A 21,719-nucleotide genomic window follows, 5' to 3' on the forward strand; every position below is an offset into this window, starting at 1 on the left:
AGGACAGACCCCGCTCCCATATCCTCTGCTCTAGCTGCTCTCTGAAGTGCCTATAGGTAACGGTATCTGCACATTTTCTGAGCTGTTGGGCAGATGCTCAAACCACCACCAAATGGAAGAAATTAACCACCTGATGACCATGAGCTCGTAGCCCCCAGACCTGAGGGAACCTGAGGATTGATAATGTTCACCCCCGTGACACAGCCCGTTACCTCACCATCAACCAGTCAGAGAATTGTGCTCGAGTTAATCTCCTACCCTGGGACTCCCCTCCCTCGCCTGGCCTTTAAAAATGCTTTCCTGAACCCCAAAGGGGAGTTTGGGTTTTTTGAACGCTCCTGTCCTGAACTCCTTGCTTGGAGCCCTGCCGTAATCGCTGCCCTTTCCTGCACCACAACCAGGTGTCTGCAGAGAGGCTTTACTGGGGGGGGGGGGGGGGGGGGGAGGGGGGGGCGACCCAAGGTTGGTTCCCCAACAGGTGGGCGTCAGAGTCTGTATTTATTTGGAAAGGAGAAGCCACCCATAGAGGTTGCCGATAGATTGGAGGTAGGGTTTGGTGGAAAGAGAAGAGTCAAAACTGATTCCAAGCTTTGGGAGCTGAGGAGCTGGGAGGATGAAGTTGCCTTTGGCAGAGACGCGGTGGCCTGGGGGCGGCGGGGAGCAGTGTATAAGATCGGGAGGACCCCGCCTTCTGCCTGGACGAGTTAAAGAATTCCGGGAGGCAGTGGCTTCACACACGTGGGTACAGTTGACGTCTCCATTTCACAAGTGTGTACACTCCTGCACCGGAGCCCCCCGGGCTGGCCGCATCACGTGCCGTAGGCGGGCGCCCCCTGGCGCGGGGAGGGAAGTGCGGCGGCTGCGGCCGGAGCGCGCGGAGCCGGGCTGCCCCTCCTTGTGCTTCGGCGGGAGCATCCCCGGCGGACGCGAGGACCGGGAGCTGTACGGGCGGATCGTGTCGCGGCTGCGGCGCTTTGGGGCGGAGCTCACCGAGCACTTGGCGGCCGCCGATCAGGGCGCGGGCGGTGAGGCTGCCGGGGCGCGGGGCGCGGACGGCCGGGAGGGCGAGGACAGGTCCGCCTCCTCGGCCCAGGCCCGCTCTCTTGCGGGGAAGCTCCCGGCAGGGCCCCTCCCCTGCCCGATAAGGAAAGGCTGCCCGCGTGCGTCCGACCTGTGAGCCCACTCTCCGCATTCAGTTACTATCTTGACCTTTGGGTCTTTGGAAAACTTTGTCGGGCTCTTTCCGGAGGCGTTTGTAGAGAGGAGCAGAACGGGAGTGGGCCGGGCTGCTTCAGCGAGATGCCTCACCCGCTGGCATCTCTCCCACCTAGGACTAAAGCTTTCCCTCCTGCTACCCCTCTTTGGGCCGAGGTATCAGCCCTCCCTCAGACCCGACAGACCCCAGCTCCCGCGACCACCGTCTCTCTCAGGCTCTCTGATCAGACTGTTACCAGTATGTGCTGCTCCTGTGGCGTGATTGGCCCGGAATCTGGCTGACTTTCTAGAAATGGTGCCAGAACTCTTGTACTTCTCAGAAAACCTTAAGTGTTTTCCCGTTTCCCCACCAGGGGCAGATCTAGGATCTGAGGGACCCAATGCAATTCTGGGCAACCTCTTTAAAGAGACGAAATCACAAATCACAATTGCTGGGGCTTTTGGAAGGGCCTGTGCAAGCCAGGGACCCTGAAGCTTAAGTCTTTTTGGTTTCAGGGTCTGTGCCCCCCTGCCTGGTGGCTCTCCAACTTTACTGTGCTCAACAATCATCTGCGGGAGCATGGTGAAAATGCAGATTCTGGGATAAAGCCTTAGAGTCTATTTTGAAGAAGTTCTCCAGTTATTCTGCTCTGATCTGGGGGGCTGTGAGCCTCGTGCTCCTGGTGGATTTTAATCAAGCTGGAAAGCTGGGCTCCTTGCCCTGTGACCCCAGCGCCTCTCCTGCCTTGCTTGCCAACACCCCTACTGGTTACACTCTGCATTCCAGCACTGGTTCTCAAACTTACCTGGCTATGAGAATCACCTGGAGATCGGCCTGGGCTCATCGACACCTGGGTCTTTGTAGTTTGGTCAGGTTCTTGGGTGGTTCTCATACCCAGCACAGTTTGAGAGCCTATGAGGCCCTAGTTTCCCTGCACGGGGCCAGCCTCTTGCTACTGCCTGCCTTTCCCCCACCTGGGATGCGATTCCTCCTTCTCTCCACCCCAATCACGGACCCACGGTGAATTAGTCCTTCCTTCCCTTCATCTCATCTGTATCACTCCCCTGGCCCTAATCACACATCCCCCTGCACAGGAGTAAATTTTTCTTTCGGGCTGTTTCATTTCCTCACTCATTTTCATGGAATCTTAGTGTTGGGTGGGCCCTTGGAGCTCATCTCTTCTGTCTCCCCGCTTCCATGAGCAGGGTGTGGCTGGGCAGGGGGTCGACATCAGAGGAGAGGAACTGAGGACCAGGGCGGGCCCTTGACCAGCTTTCCCTCAACCACAGGAGAAGAGGCTGCTGGGGGCGACAGGCTCATCCATGAGTAGGACCCGGCCTGGCTGCAGCAGGCAGAGGGTGAGTGGCGCCCCCCTCTGCCTGCAAACTCCCCTGGGGTCTTAGATCCCCTGGACACGCCTGGCCTCCCCACCTAGAAGGGACTTTCTAGAGCTCCCTCCCCACTACAGCCAGACTCTCATGTCTCCCTTACAAACCCAAGTGAGCCTTGGTCTCCTCTTTCTTCCCAGTGGTTGTGTAGAAGTGGCCCAGCCCTCTCTGGGTATAGGCTACGAGCTGGACCGGGCCGTGGCCCGCAGTAAACCAGTCCTGTGCCTGTTCCGCCCGCAGTCTGACCGAAGTGAGCACCCCCAGCCCTGGGTGGCCGCCCCTGCCTCCCTCCCCAGCTCTCTGAGGACCCCACCCTCCGCTCCTTCCCACCCAAAAAGGGACAGGAAAGGGAGGGGAGGGGGGAGTGTGGGAGGCAGCCACCTTCACCTCCCTCCTCCTTCCCAGTGCTCTCGGACACGATCCGGGGAGTAGCCGAAGGCTCGCAGGTCCAGGTGTGGGGCTACGAGGCGGCAGAGGCGGCGGATCCTCCTGAGCGGTGGCTGCTCCCCTGACCCCACCACTTGACTTCACCCCAGCTTATTAAATTCTCCTGACCCCAGACTTGCTCTAGTACCATTCCTACCCCTTAGCCCCAGTACCAGATTCATGGCACGTTTACAATTCTAACTTTCCGTCTGTGTGAGAGTGGGGTGGGGGCAGGTCCCCCATAATATCCTCTTAACACCCCACTTCACTTCAAGATGTAGAGACCCTTTAAAGATCTACAGACCCCCAAGACGAGGATACTTCCTAACGCCCTCAAGCTCCCCCCAGGAACACTCAGGAGTGTGGAGGAAGCTGATCGATCATGGGAGTGGCCATTCCTCTCTGTCTCTGATGCAGGGCTGGGTCTGGGGCAAATGGGCCAGCCTGTACCTGGCCCTGTTATCACGTGGACCTTTATTTCCCTTTATCGGTGTAAGTCACACAGGTCCGCCGTGGGCTTTCTCTGAGGATGGAAGTCTGGACGCCTGAAGAAAACAGTAAAGGAGGAGGAGGGCTGGGTGTGTGCGATGGAGGGGGAAGTTGAAGTGGCCCATTGAGGAAGCTGTCTGGTCTGCTTCCAGAGAAGTATATGAAAAAAAGAAGTTTATTCAGTGAACAGAAGACGGTGCCACAGACACTGGTAACCGCCTACCCTCACGACAGGGGGAAGGGTGCACTCCTGAGCCCGTGGCCCCAGGACTCTGGCGGCTCCAGCGCTCCCTGCATCCTACCCCTCAATCGTAGCCCTCGTCGTCTTCCTCCTCGTCGCCAAAGAAGAAAGTCTCTCGGTCCAGGTTCTCAGACTCCTCATCATAGGAGAAGCTGTCATTGTCCAGCTCCTCTTCAAACTCATCCTGCTGCCACTCAGGCACATCGTCCTCGTCGTCGTCCTCCTCCTCCTCCTCCACCTGCAGCCCCGAGGAGCCCTGGGGCCTGGGAGAGCGCCACGCTCAGCCCCAGAGGACGCCTGGCGCCTCCCACGCCCCCTCCGTGGCTCTGCCCCCTCCACTCACTGACTGCCGGGCACGTTGGATCCTTTCGCCTCCCGGGCCTCTGATGATGGGCTCTGGAGACCAACCCGGAAATCCTGGAAAGGAAACGGGAGGATGCGGGGAGCAGGAGAGTAGAGGACACAGGGCCTCTGTGCCCAGGCTCGCTTCACCCAGCATCCTCTGAGGGCCAAGGGGGGCCCGGCCCCTGCCAGGAATGCCCCCCGCTCAGCACCGCCCTCCACAAGCCACTGCCTCTGTGTAATGTGACTCAGAGGTGGTCTCCAGGGACCCAGGATACTGCGGTGAGGCACCACCCCCACTTCCCATGTATGTTCATGCCTTTTCTGCCCAAGTTACTACCAGTCCGCAAGCTCCCTGAGGGTGGGATTCCTAGTTTAGACTCGACAGCAGAGTGTTAGAGCAGAAAGAACCTCAGATCCCCTATTCTAGTGGATGCCAGTCCCTTGCCCCAAGTCCCAGGATTCTAAATCCCCATCTGCGAAGAATCTTCTGAAGAAGCTCCCCAAGTGATTCTGGGGAGCAAGCAACTGGCCAAATACTCTTGATCTGGGATAACCAACTCCATTTTCCAGGAAACGCCCGGTGGCTAAGGGGCAGGCCTGGGAGCTGGGATGAACGCCAGGTCCATTTGCCCTTGACGCCTTTCCTTCAGGATCCCCCAGGGCGGCCGGGCCGGGTGGGCGGCTACCTGGGTGGAGTGCTGCAGGATGGCCAGCAGCCGCTCCTGGATCCGCCGCAGCAGCTCCAGGCCCGTGCTGAGGTGCTCCGCCCGCAGGAGGCGCAGCGAGGAGCCCAGGTCTCTGCAGCGCAGCAGGGTCTCTTCTGCAGAGGGGGCAGGGCACGGGGGCTCCCTCCCTTCTTCCCGTCCTTCCACAGATGCATACTGGACGCCCACTATGTGCCACCCACGTCTACTGGGGCCTAGCGCCTAGAGGTGGGGACAGGTCGTAACCAAAGCAAAGGTCGGGTGAAGGGCTGTGTACTGTGTACCTGAGGACCGGAACTTTGTAACAGTGATAAGGCTATGAAGGACAGGAAGGGGACAGAATAAAGGTGGGCAGCTGGCTCTGGTCACCCACCCGTTTGTGTGTCGGGGGTGGGTGCTGGGGGAGAGGGGGCAGGAGAGAGCACTGAGTGGGCAGGGGGCTCACCCAGGAGGATCTGCAGGGCGTTGGTGTGCAGCTCCAGGGCCTCGGTCTGCTGTTCCACCACGTCCATGTGCTCTGTGTCCTGGTTGTAGAAGCTGTACACGCAGGCGTAGGCCAGCACCTGCAGAGCCCAGGCCGCCGATCCCGCTGAGGCCGCCTCCCGCCAGCTTCTTCCTCCCTCTCCCAGCCCACCAGACCCCTGGGCACATCGTCCCCCCCGCCCCGCCCCGCCCCACACCTTTCGAGCTTGCTCGAGACCCCGGCAGGCGTCGCTGAGGAAGGTGAACGATCTGGGCGGGGGCACCTCGTGGATGGCAGACACGCGGTTCTGCAAGTTCACAGCAAAGTCCTGCGCAGGGAAGGTGGTCAGTGCCAGCACGCGCAGCCCCACCCAGTCAGGAGAGCACTCGTCCCGCTGGGACCTCTAGCCTCTGCCCGGCCGTCTGGCCCAGCCCTCTGGCCTCCTCACCGACCCAGCCGTCTCCCCCGCTGCTCACCCGGGCCTGGTGATGGAAAGTACACCTCTCGTTATAGTCCTGGAACCGCTTCTCCTGGCGAGCTGCTTTGCTCACCTGGTAAAGACAGGTCGAGATGGCTGTCGGGTACTTGGCAGGACAGGATGAGGTTAATAATCAGACCAACTGCCATTCATGGAGGCCTTCTGATGCTTTACCCAGGTTTTCTCACTCAATTCTCATAACTGTGACGTAGGTCAGACTACCATCCCCTTTTACAGATAAGGGCGCTGAGGCCTGGACAGGTTAACTGAGTACACAGTGGGGCCAGGCTCTGACAGAGTCCTTGCTCTGCTCTGGGCTGGTGCTTCCTGGGAGCGCCCAGCCCGCCCCGGCCTCCTGTAGCCACCTCGGTGTGAGACGTCTGACTCCGGAGCTGAAGGTCTTCATGCACAGACCTCCCAAGATAGAACTCTCAGCACCCGTAGGCCCAGGTGGCTTCTGCCTTCTCCCCACTGAGCCTTCGCCCCAACAGCTGTTCGGCTGCTTGGGACACAGAGATGTCTGTGCCCAGGCCCTGCAGCAGCATCTCGTCCTCACTGCCCTTGGGCCTCTGCCCCTCCTTCCGGCGCCGGCCCCTTACCATGGCAGAGCAGTTGTAATAGTCTTTGTGATTTGGCTTCCAGGACTTGAGGCAGCGCCAGCAGAATCCATGGTTGCATTTGGCACAAGTCATGCTGTGGAGGAAGCTAGCTGGTCAGAGGGCTCCTGCCTCTGGCCAGGGCCACACCAGGAATGCCCAGGGCCTGGACTCACCACTGAAGATGCCCTGGTCCCCCTCGTGCCCTCTTAGTCTCAACCTTACCAATCCTTACTGACCACACCCTGGCTTCTGAATTCCCCTACACAGCGTGGGCTTCAAAGTGGGGGAAGGAACACTCAGATCCAGGGAACACTCTGGAGGGTGCAGCGAAGGTGGCTGAGTAACTGCCCTTGTTTGCTGAGCTTTCGGGTAGGCCCACTGCCCCTTCCTTCCGCCAGGCCTCCCACCCTCTCCCATGCTCCCCGACCCTGCCGGTGCCCACAGTACCCCCTTCTTACTGCAGACACCCCTCGTTCTTCTCGATGGGAGCCTGACAGCTGGGACAGCGCTTGGAGATGAGCTTGGCCAGATGCTTGCTCTGGGCCTCCACGCTCATGCCATCGTAGTAGCCACCATCGTCCACCCACTGAGACATGTGGCCACAGCTGGCAGGGTAGTGTGCCTAGAGCAGGAGGGGCAGTGAGGACGCAGCCCACCCCTTACTGCAGGGAGGGAGGGGGAGGTCAGGTCTGGAGGACGGCAGTGTGGGGAAGACAGGGAAGAGTCCTTGTGGGTGGCAGGGAGAGGTGCGGATCCCGGCTCCAGGGCAGAGCCAGGGTGGGCACCCACCTCAGGGAAGCTACAGTTGAAGCAGGAGGCCCAGCCACACTTGGAGCAGCTGGTCCCACAGCCCAGGCCCTGGCGGCACAGGATGCGGTCGCAGCCCTGGGGGTTGGTGCACCAGGTCAGGTTGGCACAGCTCTCCACGTAGCCACGCAGGAGGGCCTTCTCGTACTGTGGGGACGCAGGTGCCACGAGGTGAGGGCCTGGCTCTCCGGATGCCACACCTCCGGGCCCCCCCCACCCCCACCCCCACACCCCCACCCGGCACACTGCATGTCAGCCCACTCCCTGGGGCTGTGCACTGGAGCCTCTCCGAGGAGGCGGTACCTTGGAGATGACCTCTGGCGAGGAGATGATGGTGCGGATGAAGGCCCCCGTGGGCTGGGCGGGGCAGTCGGCAATGGGGCAGGTGCAGTTCAGCACAAGGTTCTGCTCAATTCGAGTTGTCAGGTACTCCTTCCAGCAAGACTGGGTGGGACACAGGAGCAGCCGCTCAGGGGCAGCGCGGAAGCAGCACAAGTGTGACTCACCTAGCACCCCTCCCCGACGGCGCACGAGGCCAGAGACAAGCCTGCTTCTACGTCAACCCGGAAACTGACCCTAAGCTTTCCGGCCTCCATGAGTCTTCCTGAGATTGGCCCAAATTACAGTTCACTTTGAGGATGTGCAGGCCATGGTAATGTAATTATAATTATTGTTGGGATGGATGTGAAGGGAATGGGAAAAGAGAATCAGGAAAAAGGAGAAGATTCAAGTTCTAAGAAAGATTTGGAGACAGCAAGAAGGTCAGAGAGAAAGGAGGCCTGGGGGGCTGGCCAGGGTCACTGCGCCGCAGCTGCAGCCTCGCCTCCCGGCTCCACTGCTCACCTCAGTGCCTGTCTCAATGATCCCGCTTCCCCAGACTCAGCCTCCTCCACAAAGCAGCCTTGCCAGCTGCACCCCCAAATCCTAATCAGCCACCCCACCGCTCCCCCAGTCCCCAGTGCTGGAACTGTCACAACTCCTGAATTTTTTTCTTGCTTCCACGTCACTGCCCCCGCCAACCCAGGCCATCATCCCCTCACCCCTCAACTGCCGCGGGAGCCGGTCCCATCAGTGCGCTTCCTTCCCCCATCGCTCCTGAAACCATGAGCACCCGAGCCTCCAGAAGACTCCATTAACGACCCTTTCCCTCACACAGCCAATGGCCGAGCTTCCCCAAATGACGCGTCCAACCCCTGGAGAGTCCCCCGGGTGGTTTCAAAGCTCCAGGATAAGTAAGAAACACTTCACCGGACTATTTTCACTCAAAGTACTAAACAAAACCAACCCCTTCTATAGTGAAACAAGCCCAGATAAACTGGGAAGTTGAATGCAAAATTCTTGCATTTTTGAGATCATACAGGGGAAATTTCTCCAAATTCAGACCCCCACGCTTGCAAGCACACAGGCCATGAGGGCCCCTCACCACCATGGGGTGGGAGCCCTGCCCTGTAGGACGAAGGCCAGCATCTCAGTTCAGAGCCCACTCCACTCCCACAAGGGGTGGACTGGACTCCTCCTCCCCCCCTCTGCCACTCAAGCCTCACCCCGGGGAGCCACCTCCGACTGCTCCAGACCCCAGGATTTCCCGTCTGATCGCTCCTGCACTGCCACTGGCTCCCCTTTGGCTGGGACCTCTGCCATCAGCCTGCTTTTCCTCAGTCCCATTTTCCGGCTCCCCATCTCTTCACCTCTACAGGGTCGGGGTACAGCTTGGGCCTGCTCTTCTCTCCCTGGGTGTTGCCAGCCAGGCCTCTCCACTTAATTCCAAATCCAAAGATCCACTGTCTGCTTCCCAGTCCCACTCAGGTGTCCACCAAAGCAAAAGCAGCTGACTTCACTTGGCCCAAACAGATGGAATTTCCCCTCAAAAACCTGCCCTCCAGCCCAAACACCTTCCCCAGCTCAGTAAAAGATGGCACATCCCCTACTCCCAGATGCTCAGGTAAAAAACCCAGAACTGCCTTGATTCCCTTGTCCTAAGCCACCAAAACCTGTCAGCTCCATCTCCACATGCGTCCCAATCCGTCCACTCCCCTCTTCACTGTCCCTAGGCCCAGCTGCCACCCACTCTTGCCTCTTTGTACAACAGTCTCCAAACCAGTGTCCCTACTTCCACTCTTGTTCCATCCAAGTCTTTTCTCCACAAAAAGTGATCTTTTCAAAAATGGAAATCACATCATATCATCTCCCTGCTTAAAACCCACCAGGGCTTCCCATAAATTAAAGGCCACTGTCCACCAACCCAACCCATCTGGGACCCTGTCCACCTCCCAAATCGCCTCTCCTTCCGCTGTCCCACCAGTTTGCTCACCTACCTCACAGAACTATTTTGGGAATTAAGCCAGATGATGTGTGTAAAACAGCACAATGGCCCAGAGTGAGTCCCCCATAAATATTAGCTGTGGTTAGTACTAGCTCTCGGGTCCTTGCCAGTTGGGGTTTCCCCACTCCCTCACGCAGCACCCAGAGCTGTGCACGTAGTAAGTCCATGACAAGTATTAGTTGAATGAAAAAGTGAAAGTGTAAAGGAAATAATTAAGAACCTGGAAAAAGGGAGCAGAGGCAACTATGTGAGAAGAGTAACCTGAAGCCGAGCAAAAGGGAAGGAGAAAAAAGTACAAGTACACACGCATGCAAACGCACACAGCCCCGGTCACCCACCACTGGGGCAGCGCTGCTGAGAGAGGCGACTAGAATTCAGGGCAACAAGGGAGCTCATCCTGCTAAGTAGATGGGTTTGGACACCGGTCCCACAAGCTGTGAGGCAGGGAAGATGAGGCACTCAGTACCCGGCTTCCTGCCTCAGCCCCTCCCCCTCTGAGGACTACTCCCTCTCCATCTACAGCCTTCTCTGCCTCAGCTTTCCAGCAGCCTGACTTCTCATGCTGCCCTCTGCTTTTGTGCTATTTTTTGGTTTAAACCATTCCTTCTTATTTTTATATTAAATGAGAGTATATATGGTAAAAATAAGTGATGATGTTCTGGGATAAAGAGCCTTGAATGGTGATAAGGAAACCACAAACTACAGTCATCACCAATTTCATAACACTTTTCATTTAGAAAGTACCTTGATTCTGTATATGTGTGTGTATATCTACCTACCTACCTACCTACCTACAGTTCTCAAATTTGGCTGAACACTGGAATCACTTGAGGAGCTCTTAAAACTCCAGATGCCTGGGTTTCACCTTCAGAGATTCTAATTGGTCTGGGCCATAGTTTGAGCATCGGGATTTTTCAAAGCTCCCAGTGATTACAATATGCAGCAAAGAGAGAACCACAGACACGTACCGCCAGATCCTAACAACCTGCAGGGTGTCAAGGCGCCACTTACGATGACAAAACCAGTTTAAGGGAGACTAAGAGACTCGTTCAACATTGCCCAGGATGGGAAATGGCAGTGCTGGGGCCGAAGCCCAGAAGTTCCCAAGGAGTTGTGCTGTCGGGCGAGAGCCGGGGCAGGAGAGCAGCTGGCAGGGCCTCACCTTACAGCAGTAGTGCATGCAGCACAGAGAGGGCAAGTCGTCGTCGGGCTCCAGGGGGCTGACACACACAGGGCAGTGGTCCGGGCGTGCAGGGGCAGCCTGCGCCTGGGGGACGCACAGCCCGGCCGCCAGCAGCAGTGGCTCGGGGTCATCGCTGTAGCGCTGCAGCAGCTGTTCAGCACCCCAATGGGAATGAGCCAGAAGGTGCTGAGCCACGTCTGGCTCTAGGTTCAGCGTCTCCTGCACCTGCCTCACCGTGTGCTCCATCAACCCTTCCACCTCCTGGGGGCTCATGGTGCGGCCCGCAGGCAGCTGTAGGGATGCCAGGGCAGCCACAACTTCCGGGCTTGAGGGACAGAAGAGTCAGCGGTCAGTCTCGCTGCCCTGCTTATCCAACCTGCTAGCTGAACCCCACCCTGGTCCCCCAGTCCCCGCCTGCACATCTCCATCCACACTTGCTTAACCAACCTGAGGATAACCATCCAACCGTCAGAGCACAGCCTCCACAGGAGCATTTGTAAGGGCGGGGGGGCTGGCAGTTGCAATGACTGGGGGCACTACAGGAATCTAGTGGGCAGGGGTCACGATGCTAATTGACCTACAGTGGATGGGACAATCCTACTGCAGGTCCCGCCCAAAATACTACCAGGGTGTCTGGTGAGAAACAATCTACAGCTTTATGCCTCCAAGTGCGGTCTGTGGACCAGCAGCCTAAGTGTCACTGGGAGCTCAACTGAATTTGAACGTGTGTGCATGTGAAAGCTGGAGAAAGATTACTCTAGAGAACTTGTTTGACACACAGTGTGAACAGCAGGCATAAAAATAGAGCCGTAACAACTCCTGGTGAACTGGAGTTGATGTAAAAAGCTTTAGGGGTGCCAGCTACTTAGGGGAATCCTACGGCAAATTCCTCTGTAGAACAGACTTCCTGAAAGCTAGAATTTGTATATTTCACTGAGCAACGTGCATGGTTAGGACTCAATACATATCTGCATAATATTTCAATTTTGCTTAGAATGAAAGACACCCAGAAAGGAGTTTACATGTCTGGGTCCCTTGCCTAAGGGCTGGCTTTAGGAGGCTGAGGAGAGCAAGGCCCCTGCTTGGGAAGGAGGCAAAGAAGGGGATGATAGTGCTGGGAGGGGGAATGAAGACTAGCAAAATGGGGGAGATAACAGGGACAGGGAAAATGGGGTTAGACAAAGAAAGAAATGAAATATTTTTCCACTGGGAGCCTGACTTTGGCACTACGACCCCTCCCATGTCACTGCAGTGCCGTCCGTCCTGCATGGCAGTAAGGGGACAGAGCTAGGGGTGGCTACCTAGGCTTGGAGGTCTCGGAGGTCTGGCTGCCACATAAGGGGACCTCTGCCTGACCTCGGCAGGGCCCCATGGGCTCTGGGCTGGCATACATCAGGATCTGGGGGCGGTCATCCCGCCGTTCCACGTAGCCCTGGCCCAGGAGGTGCAGGATGCAAGAGAGGACATCGGTGCTGGTACAGGCCACGCCCCCGGCAACAGCACGGCCCAGGCTTCCAGGGGGATTTGGACCCTTCTGCCAGGCCTCCAGCACCTGGACGGGAGGAGAGGAAACAGGCGGGACGCTTTTACCCAGAGAAGCCAGCTTGCCTGGGTTCAAGGCCCGGCTCTGCCCTTACCAGCTGGGTGACTATGGATCAGTGCCTAATTCGTGCCTCATTTTTCTTATCTGTCAAATGAGAATAGTAATAATAATAACAACTCCACCACCACCTGTCTCATAGTATTTTTGTGTGGATTAAATGACTTAATCACATAAACTCTTAGAATACAGCCTGGCACATGGTCAGCACTCATGTCTGGTCTCTACCTGTCGGGAATAGAAAACCCAAATGGAAATGTCACCCTACCAGGTCTCGGGCTGAGACAGTTCACCTTCCCTGTGATGACCCCTGCCTCCAACCCCACCCCCAAGCACGACTCCCTCCCTCTCCCACCACCATCATGGTCTCCTCTGCCTACCAGACAAACCAGCTGGTCGATGTGGAGGCCCTTCTCTCCGTGGGCTTTGAGAATACGGACAAGAAGACAGCTCAAGAGGTTCCTCTTCTGCTCCAGGGTTTGGCCCTCATCCTCCTCTACGTTCAGGTACGTCTGGGGAGGTAGCAGCCACAGGGCCTCCCCGTGGGGCCAGAGCCCAGGCTCACGGAGCCGCAGCACACCTGGAACCCGCTCCCAGTCAGTGCCCGAGGAGGGGAAGGGACAGAGAAGTGGGGGCAGAGGGGACCCCATTCTCATTCCCTACACCACCCCCACCCGGAGAGCCCCGCCCCCTCGGAGCAGAGGCTCAGCCCAGCCCCCCTCAGACCTACCCCCACGTGGGAAGTCCTGACCCTCCTGCAGGGTCAAAGGGCCGCTATCGGCGGTGAGGGGCAGGAGTGCCTGGAGCAGCAGCTTGGGGCTGAGGTCAGAATTCTTCAGCAAAGCCTCTACTGACACCTCCTGGTCAGGAGAAACAGGGCTAGTCAGGAGAAGACAGTCAAGGGAAAGGAAAATAAGAGGGAGGACAGAAAGAAGGAGGGAGACACTTGAGAAGAACAGTGACAGACAAAGAAGAGAAGATAGCGAGAGGCCAAGGAGCTGAGGCACCTCCGTCTGATTGAAATTCAGCAGCAGCCACATCTGCACGGTGGACACATGGAGGGTCTGGTCCCCAAACTGCAGCTCAGCCCGGCCCAGCCATGTCCACTGCAGTCGCCGATGTGGTCCCATATCCAGGACTGGATGGTTCTGACCTGGGAAAGTGTTGAGGGAAAATGTGGAGACAGAGTAGGGGAAACAAGGGGTCAGCGTTGAGGTGAGGGTGCACCATTTACCAAACTTTGCTAGTCTCTGTGGGGAGCAGGGCTCAGCATTCACAAACACAGAGGTGCCTCGTCCAGCATCCAGGGCTCAGCCTCCTCTGTGTCTGCCACAGGGACCTGGGAGTCCACCCTGAGCCTAGCCCTGCGCCAGGCGAGCTCCACAGCAGAAACACCGGAGAGGAGAGCTGGGTTTTGCTCCCAGGGAGCTGACAGTTTTAAAGACCCGCTGGGCTGGGTCTCTTCCTTCTCCTGTGAGCCTGGGCTGTCTGCTCAGACTAGAAAACAAGGATGCTGTCAAAGGGAGAGGGTATCAAAAGGAGCCAGCCTGAGAGGTGCTCTCTGGCCAAAGATGGGACAATGTGAAGATCAAAAAAAAATAACACCTGCGATGAACTGAAACACATGAAATGTTTTAAAAGCCATGAGTTCAAAATGATATATTTTTTTAAAAAGACCTCACCAGTCATCTTTGGAGGAAGCTAGAGAACCAACACATTATTTTGAAAACTGGTTAAAAATAAGGGGGAGAAGAGAATCAAGCCTTTCCTGTATAAACAGTACTTCAGGGCAACCAAAAAGCTGATGAGAGGAAGTTTCTCTTTATAGAGGAAGCATTCTGGCTAACACATGGAGAGGGAATGACAAAAGCAGAATGTCACTAGTTCCTAACCCTAATGGCAATGAGAATGAATGAGCGTCTAGCAAACGGCTAATGGGAAATTATATATAAGGTATAAATTGGACAGACAACAGTGAAATCCACTGATCCACTTTAACATCACAGAGAGAGACAGCCTCCAGGAGGAAGTACACGATACTACCCATGAAGTGCCCTTGCCCGAGAAATCAACTCTGAATCTGAATAAGCTCCTACGTCTAAATATCGGTCTTCGGGAAAGCAGACAGAATACGGTGCCTAGAGGACACCGTGTAGACACAATCAGCAAAATTCAGTCAGTGGACAACCACCCAGTTTATTCTACAAACAATTGCAGGGGGAAGAAAACAGAGGCAGGAACCTATACATTAAGGGCGGCAGGAGATAGAACTCATCAAATGTAATGCGTGGGCTTTGCTTGGATCCTCAACAGGCAAAAAAAAAAACAACCTAATTTTAAAAGCTCGAGATAATTTGGGAAATATGAATATTGACTGTATATCTGATAATATTAGGAACTGTTACTAATTTCTGTAAGTTTGATAATTGTAGTGTCCTTGCTTTTAAAAAGAGAGTTCTTACCTTAAATTTGAGGGCTAGGGAAAGCGGGTGGGGTACAAATGAAGCAAAATCGGCCATGAATTGATAGATGTTGGTATACCGAAGTTTATCTATTCTGTCTACTTTTGTGTATGTCTAAAGTTTCTCATAGGGCTTCCCTGGTGGTGCAGTGGTTAAGAATCCACCTGCCGGGCTTCCCTGGTGGCGCAGTGGTTGAGGGTCCGCCTGCCGATGCAGGGGACGCGGGTTCGTGCCCCGGTCCGGGAGGATCCCACATGCCGCGGAGCGGCTGGGCCCGTGAGCCATGGCCGCTGGGCCTGCGCGTCCGGAGCCTGTGCTCCGCAACGGGAGGGGCGGCGGCAGTGAGAGGCCCATGTACCACAAAAAAAAAAAAAAAAAAAAAAAAAAGAATCCACCTGCCAAGGCAGGGGTCACGGGTTCAAGCCCTGGTCCGGGAAGATCCTACATGCCGCGGAACAACTGAGCCCGTGTACCACAACTACTGAGCTTGCGCTCTAGAGCCCGCGAGCCACAACTACTGAGGCCCTCGTGCCTAGAGCCCATGCTCCGCAACAAGAGAAGCCACCAGAATGAGAAGCCCACATACCACCACGAAGAGTAGCCCCCTCTCGCCGCAACTAGAGAAAGTCCACGTGCAGCAAAGAAGACCCAATGCAGCCAAAAAGAAATTAATTAAATAAAAGTTCTCATAATAAAATGATTTTTTAAATGACGGTAAAAATAAGCCATTCTGAAATAAAAACTGATAAAAGTCTTCCAACAATATTCCATCAATTAAGAGACTTCTTCATAAACGAAGCGACAAAGGATTAATCTCCAAAATATACAAAAAATGAGCAGAACGATGCTTTGTGACCACCTAGAAGGGTGTGATAGGGAGGGTGGGAGGGGGGCGTAAGAGGGAGGGGATATGGGGATATGTGTATGTGTATGGCTGATTCACTTTGTTATATGGCAGAAGCTAACGCACCATTGTAGAGCAATTATACTCCAATAAAGATGTTGAAAAAAAAATCACTATGCTGTGACAGCCACCATCATCCATTTAAAAAGTACAAGACAAGCTCTTTAACAATCAGACATTTTACATCATTCCTTTTACTCCTTGAAATTATATTTCCATTTCACTTCCCCCACAGAATTTTATCCTGATGTAATACATTGATATTTTTATGCTTGTCAGTCTTTTACTGATCAGTGTCTCATATATCACAGCAACAAAACATGTATGCAAATTTGTTTCCTATAACTGTAAATAATAAATAATTATTACATTTTTAAAAAGGAGTGGAAGATCTAAATAGACCTTTCTCCAAAGAAGACATACAGATGGTCAAAAAGCACATGAAAAGATGCTCAACATCACTAATTATTACAGAAATGCAAATCAAAACTACAATGAGGTATCACCTCACACCGGTCAGAATGGCCATCATCAAAAAATCTACAAACAGGGCTTCCCTGGTGGCACAGTGTTTAAGAGTCCGCCTACCAATGCAGGGGTCACAGGTTCAAGACCTGGTTCGGGAAGATCCCACATACCATGGAGCAACTAAGCCTGTGCACCACAACTACCGAGTCTGTGCTGTAGAGCCCGCAAGCCACAACTACTGAAGCCCGTGTGCCTAGAGCCCGTGCTCTGCAACAAGAAAAGCCACCGCAATTAGAAGCCTGCAAATCGCAACGAAGAGTAGTCCCCGCCTGCTGCAACTAGAGAAAGCCCACACGTGGCAATGAAGACCCAACGCAGCCAAAAATAAAATAAAATAAATAATTTTTTTTTTAAATCTACAAACAATAAATGCTGGAGAGGGTGTGGAGAAAAGGGAACCCCTTCTACAGTGTTGGTGGGAATGTAAATTGGTACTGCCACTATGGAGAAGAGCACGAAGGTTCCTTAAAAAACTAAAAACAGAGCTACCATATGATCCAGCAATCCCACTCCTGGGTATATACCCAGAGAAAACCATAATTCGAAAAGATACATGCACCCCAGTGTTCACTGCAGCACTATTTACAATAGCCAGGACCTGGAAGCAACCTAAATGTCCACTGACAGAGGAATGGATAAAGAAGATGTGGTACATATATACAATGGAATATTACTCAGCCATAAACAAGAATGAAATAATGCCATTTGCAGCAACATGAATAGACCTACAGATTGTCTTACTGAGTGAAGTAAGTCAGACAGAGAAGGACAAATACCGTATAATATCACTTATATGCGGAATCTAAAAAACTGGTACAAATGAACTTACTTACAAAACAGAAATAGAGTCACAGATGTAGAAAACAAACTTATGGTTACCAGGAGGGAAGGGGGGTAGGGATAAATTGGGTGATTGGGATTGACATTTACATACTCCTTATATATAAAATAGATAACTAACAAGGACCTACTATACAGCACAGAGAACTCTACTCAATACTCTGTTATGACCTATATGGCAAAAGAGTCTAAAAAAGAGCGGATATATGTGTATGTATAACTGATTCATGTGCTGTACAGCAGAAAGTAACATGACACTGTAAATCAACTATACTCCAATAAAAATTTAAAAAGAAAAAAAAACTTGGGCTTCCCTGGTGGCGCAGTGGTTGAGAGTCCGCCTGCCAATGCAGGGGACACGGGTTTGTGCCCCGGTCCGGGAAGATCCCACATGCCGCGGAGCGGCTGGGCCCGTGAGCCATGGCCGCTGAGCCTGCACATCCGGAGCCTGTGCTCTGCAACGGGAGAGGCCACAACAGTGAGAGGCCCGCGTACCACAAAAAAACAAAAAAACAACTTCTAAAGGATGTACTTTAGGAATAAAATTGAACTCAGAAAGAAGGATCAAGATGCAAAAGGAGGGACTTCCCTGGTGGTGCAGTGGTACAGAACCTGCTTTCCAACACAGGGGACATGGGTTCAATCCCTGGTTGGGGAACTAAGATCCCACACGCCACAAGGCAACTAAGCCAGTGCGCCACAACTACTGAGCTCGCACGCCTCAATGAGAAAGTCCACGCACCACAACTACAGAGCCCATGTGCCACAACTACGGAGCCCTCACGCCGCGACTACAGAAAAGCCCGTGCACTGCAACGAAGAGCCTGCATGCCACAACAAAAAAATCCTGCATGCCGCAACTAAGACCTGACGTAGCCAAAAAAATAAATAAAATATTTTTCAAATATGCAAGAGGAATGGTGACTAAAGCAATTGTTATGATGGCAAATCCAAACTGAATAAAACAATAATAATGATGACCAGCTGGAAGGTAAAAAAAGATACAAGATGGGAGTTAGAGCTGGAATTAAGATTTTCTATGGTCCTTTTATTGTTCAGGAAGATGCAAAGTGATAGTAACAACTTAAGTTTACATTAAAAATATAAGGGCAATCAACTATAGAAATAGAATGCATAACTTCCAAAACTGATAGAGACAAAAAAGGAATTTTTAAAATCCAAAATAATAAAATGCATAAAACCTCAGGGCAGAATCACATCAATAAAGGTGTTCCTTTTTTTTTTTTTTTGCTTTACCTGTACATTTTATATACTCTTTTGTGTATATGAAATAACTAAAATTTAAAACTAATAAGAAGAGTGAACTAAGAGGTTAAAAATAAAAGCCAAATACGTCATTACTCATAATAATTATAAATAGGCAAAAATTGACAATTCAAGAAGAGATTATTAGGTTGATTATAAAAACAAATTCTAGGTATTTATAAGGCACATTCCTAAAATATAAGAGTATGGTAAAGTTAAAAGTTAAATGAGGGAATTCCCTGGCAGTCCAGTTAGGACTCCATGCTCTCAGTGCGGGGGTCCGGACTCAATCCCTGGTTGGGGAACTAAGATCTGCAAGCCACAGAGGCAGCCAAAAAAAAAAGTAAAATGCTACTGGGGGAAATTCTGATGACAGTAGAATATTGGCATGTTTTAAAGTATACTGCCAACAGATTGCTTATTTTTTTTTACCTTTTTATTTTATATTGGAGTAGAGCCGATTAACAATGTTGTGAATAGTTTCAGGTGCACAGCAAAGGGATTCAGCCATACATACACATGTATCCATTCTCCGCCAAACTCCTCTCCCATCCAGGCTGCCACATAACATTGAGTTCCCTGTGCTATACAGCAGGACCTTCAGATTGCTTAGTAATAGTAGCAAGGGAAAAAATATTAACTATACAGTGGAGAAATCAAACAACCTCTTGACCAGGTTGTCAAAATTAACATCACAAACAAGGGGCAGATGGTAATCCTGTGCTTCCAGATGTAATACCCTAAGAAGTATATAATATCAGTTAGTACTCTGGCCAGGAATACATAACTTGAATCAATCATGAGGAAATATACCAACTTAAGATAGGAACTACTTAGAAAATTTTAAAGGACTATATTCTCCCAAAATGTCAACGTCACAAAAGACAAAGAACGGCCAAGGAATTGTTCCAGACTAAAGGAGACTAGAGACATGACAACTAAACATAACGGGTGATCCTAGACTGGATCCTCTCCTGGACTGGGGAAAAAAAAAAAAAAGATTTTGGAGTAATTGACAAAACTGGAATATGGAAAGTAGATTAAAAGTATTATATGAATGTTAAATATTTGAAAGTAATAAATGTACTGCGGTTTTATAAGAGAATATTTTATTCTGAGGAAATGTGTACTATTTAGGGGCAAAGAGCCAGCATATATGCAGCAGTTCATGAGAAAAAAGTATACACACACACATACCACATATACATACATATACACATTTATAGATACGTATATGTACACAAAGAGCAAACGATAAAAGCAAATGAGTGAAAAGTTAACGAAAAGTAAACTTGGATAAAGAATATATGAGTGCTCTTTGTATTATTCTTACAATTTTTCTGTAAATCTGAATTTCCAAATAAAATTTTCAAGTAAAGGAACAACTGAATTTTATACTTAAAATGGTTAAAATGGCAAACTTTGCTATTCATATTTTACCACAATAAAAGACACCTAAAAGAATGATGAATTCAAAAAAAAAAAGTAAAAGGATAGAAAAAGATATACTAGGAAGATACTAATCAAAGAAAGCTGGTATAGGGACTTCCCTGGCGGTCCAGGGGTTAAGACTCCGCGTTTCCACTGCAGGGGGCATGGGTTCCATCCCTGGTCGGTGAACTAAGATCCTGCATGCCGTGTGGCGTGCCCAAAAAAATTAAAAAGGAAAAGAAAGCTGGTATACTATTAGTACCAGATAAAAGTAGATCTTAAGAGAAAAAACTTTACTAGAAAGAAAGATGGTCATTTCACAATAATGAGGCTTAACTGACCATGAAGATTCTAAACCTGCACAGTCCATTACGGTAGCCACTAGCCATATGTGGCTCTTTAACTTTAAACTGGTTAAAGTACATAAAATTAAATATCGAGCTCCTCAGTCACACTAGTCCCATTTCAAGTGCTCAACAGACACAATTGGCTGTCATACTGAACAGCACAGAAAAGAACTTTTCCATCATGGCAGAAAGCTCTATTGGACAGCACTGTTAAATGATTTTAAGCTTGTATCTGATAATACAGTCAAAAAATATATAAAGCAAAACTGACATGATTAGAAGTTTAAAAATTCACTATTATAATGGTAGATTTTAGCATACTTCTCTAAGTAACAGAGCAAACAGACAAAAATGAGTAAGGTTACAGATTTGAACAACATAAGGTCAATTTAGTGGAATATACCGAAATCTATATCCAACAGTTAAAGAATGCACATTTTTCTTAATCACACATAGAACACTTATAAAATCTGACCATCTACTAGGCCATAAAGGAAGTCTCAATAAATTGCAAAGATTCAGAATCATAGAAATCGTGTTCTTTGGCCACAAGGGAATGAAGGTTAAAATCTAAACCAGATAGATAACTAAGCAAAATAAAAGTTTGGAAACTTAAAAATATACTTCCGGGACTTCCCTGGTGGTCCAGTGGTTGAGAATCCACCTTCCAATGCAGGGGACACAGGTTCGATCCCTGGTCGGGGAACTAAGATCCCACATGCCATGGGGCAACTAAACCCACGCACCACAACTAAAGAGCCCACGTGCCGCAACTACAAAGTCCACACACTCTGGAGCCTGCGTGCCACAACTAGAGATGCCACACGCTGCAACTACTGAGCCCGTGCGCCACAACTAAAGCCCACGTGCCTCAAGGAAAGATCCCGCATGCCGCAACTAAGACCCAACACAGCCAAATAAATAAATAAATAAATAAATATTTTAAAATATACTTCAAAGAAACTAATAAATCAAAGAAATAAAAATGGAAATTAGAAAATTCTTAGAACTAAACAATAATAAAGTACTACATGATAAAAACTTATGCAACATCCCAAATGTACATCATTCATGCAATGGAATATGACTAAGCAATACAAAAGAACAACGTAATGACATAACTGACAACCTGAATAACTCCCACAGACGTTATGTTGAGTGAAAGATATCAGACACAGCAGAATACATACTCTATGATTCCACTTACCTGATGCTTAAAGGCAAAAATCTATGATGATAAAGGGAAAAAGAATAATTTCTCTTGGAAGAAGATGCTGACTAGAAAGGGGACATGAAGGAGGAAGCCTTTTGGGGTGCTGGAAATGTTCTGTATCTTGATCTGGGGAGTGGTTATGGGAGGGCATATGGACATTAAATTCATTAAGCTATAATTAAGATTTGTGCACTTCACTGAATATTAATTATACATCAAAAAAAAACTCTAAAAGAAAATAAAACCAAAAAACTTACTGAATGCAGCTAAAGTAATGTTGCGAGGGAAATGAATAGCCTTAAATAGTTTCATTTGAAAATCAGAAGCCTGAAAGGACTAAAAATTAAGTAAGCATGCAACTTGAAGTTAAAAAAAGAAAAATAGAACAAATTCATACAAAGGTGAAGAAAATAAGAGAGAAATTAATGAAGATCTAATCCACGCTTTTCCACCCTTCCTTAGGAGATGGTTCTCTCTAGAGGCTATT

The 21,719-nt window shown here is 51.0% G+C and overlaps 1 protein-coding gene across 1 annotated transcript in view; it reads right to left on the minus strand.

Moving 5' to 3' along the window:
• Positions 1-3,655: 3,655 nt before the first annotated feature.
• Positions 3,656-21,719, minus strand: part of CUL9 (cullin 9) — a 38,155-nt gene continuing 20,091 nt past the window's right edge. The window contains exons 27-41 of the mRNA XM_060021784.1: positions 13,249-13,394; positions 12,972-13,101; positions 12,622-12,821; positions 11,943-12,193; positions 10,621-10,966; positions 7,439-7,579; positions 7,118-7,282; positions 6,787-6,950; positions 6,329-6,422; positions 5,728-5,802; positions 5,469-5,579; positions 5,234-5,351; positions 4,771-4,904; positions 4,083-4,156; positions 3,656-4,002 (exon numbers count right to left, since the gene is read on the minus strand). Of these exons, the coding sequence (XP_059877767.1) occupies positions 3,804-4,002; positions 4,083-4,156; positions 4,771-4,904; positions 5,234-5,351; positions 5,469-5,579; positions 5,728-5,802; positions 6,329-6,422; positions 6,787-6,950; positions 7,118-7,282; positions 7,439-7,579; positions 10,621-10,966; positions 11,943-12,193; positions 12,622-12,821; positions 12,972-13,101; positions 13,249-13,394 (2,348 nt within the window). The 3' untranslated portion in view covers positions 3,656-3,803. The remainder of the gene's footprint in view (positions 4,003-4,082; positions 4,157-4,770; positions 4,905-5,233; positions 5,352-5,468; positions 5,580-5,727; positions 5,803-6,328; positions 6,423-6,786; positions 6,951-7,117; positions 7,283-7,438; positions 7,580-10,620; positions 10,967-11,942; positions 12,194-12,621; positions 12,822-12,971; positions 13,102-13,248; positions 13,395-21,719) is intronic.

Source organism: Delphinus delphis, chromosome 10, assembly GCF_949987515.2.
Source record: "Delphinus delphis chromosome 10, mDelDel1.2, whole genome shotgun sequence".
In the NCBI taxonomy this organism is placed as follows: Eukaryota; Metazoa; Chordata; class Mammalia; order Artiodactyla; family Delphinidae; genus Delphinus; species Delphinus delphis.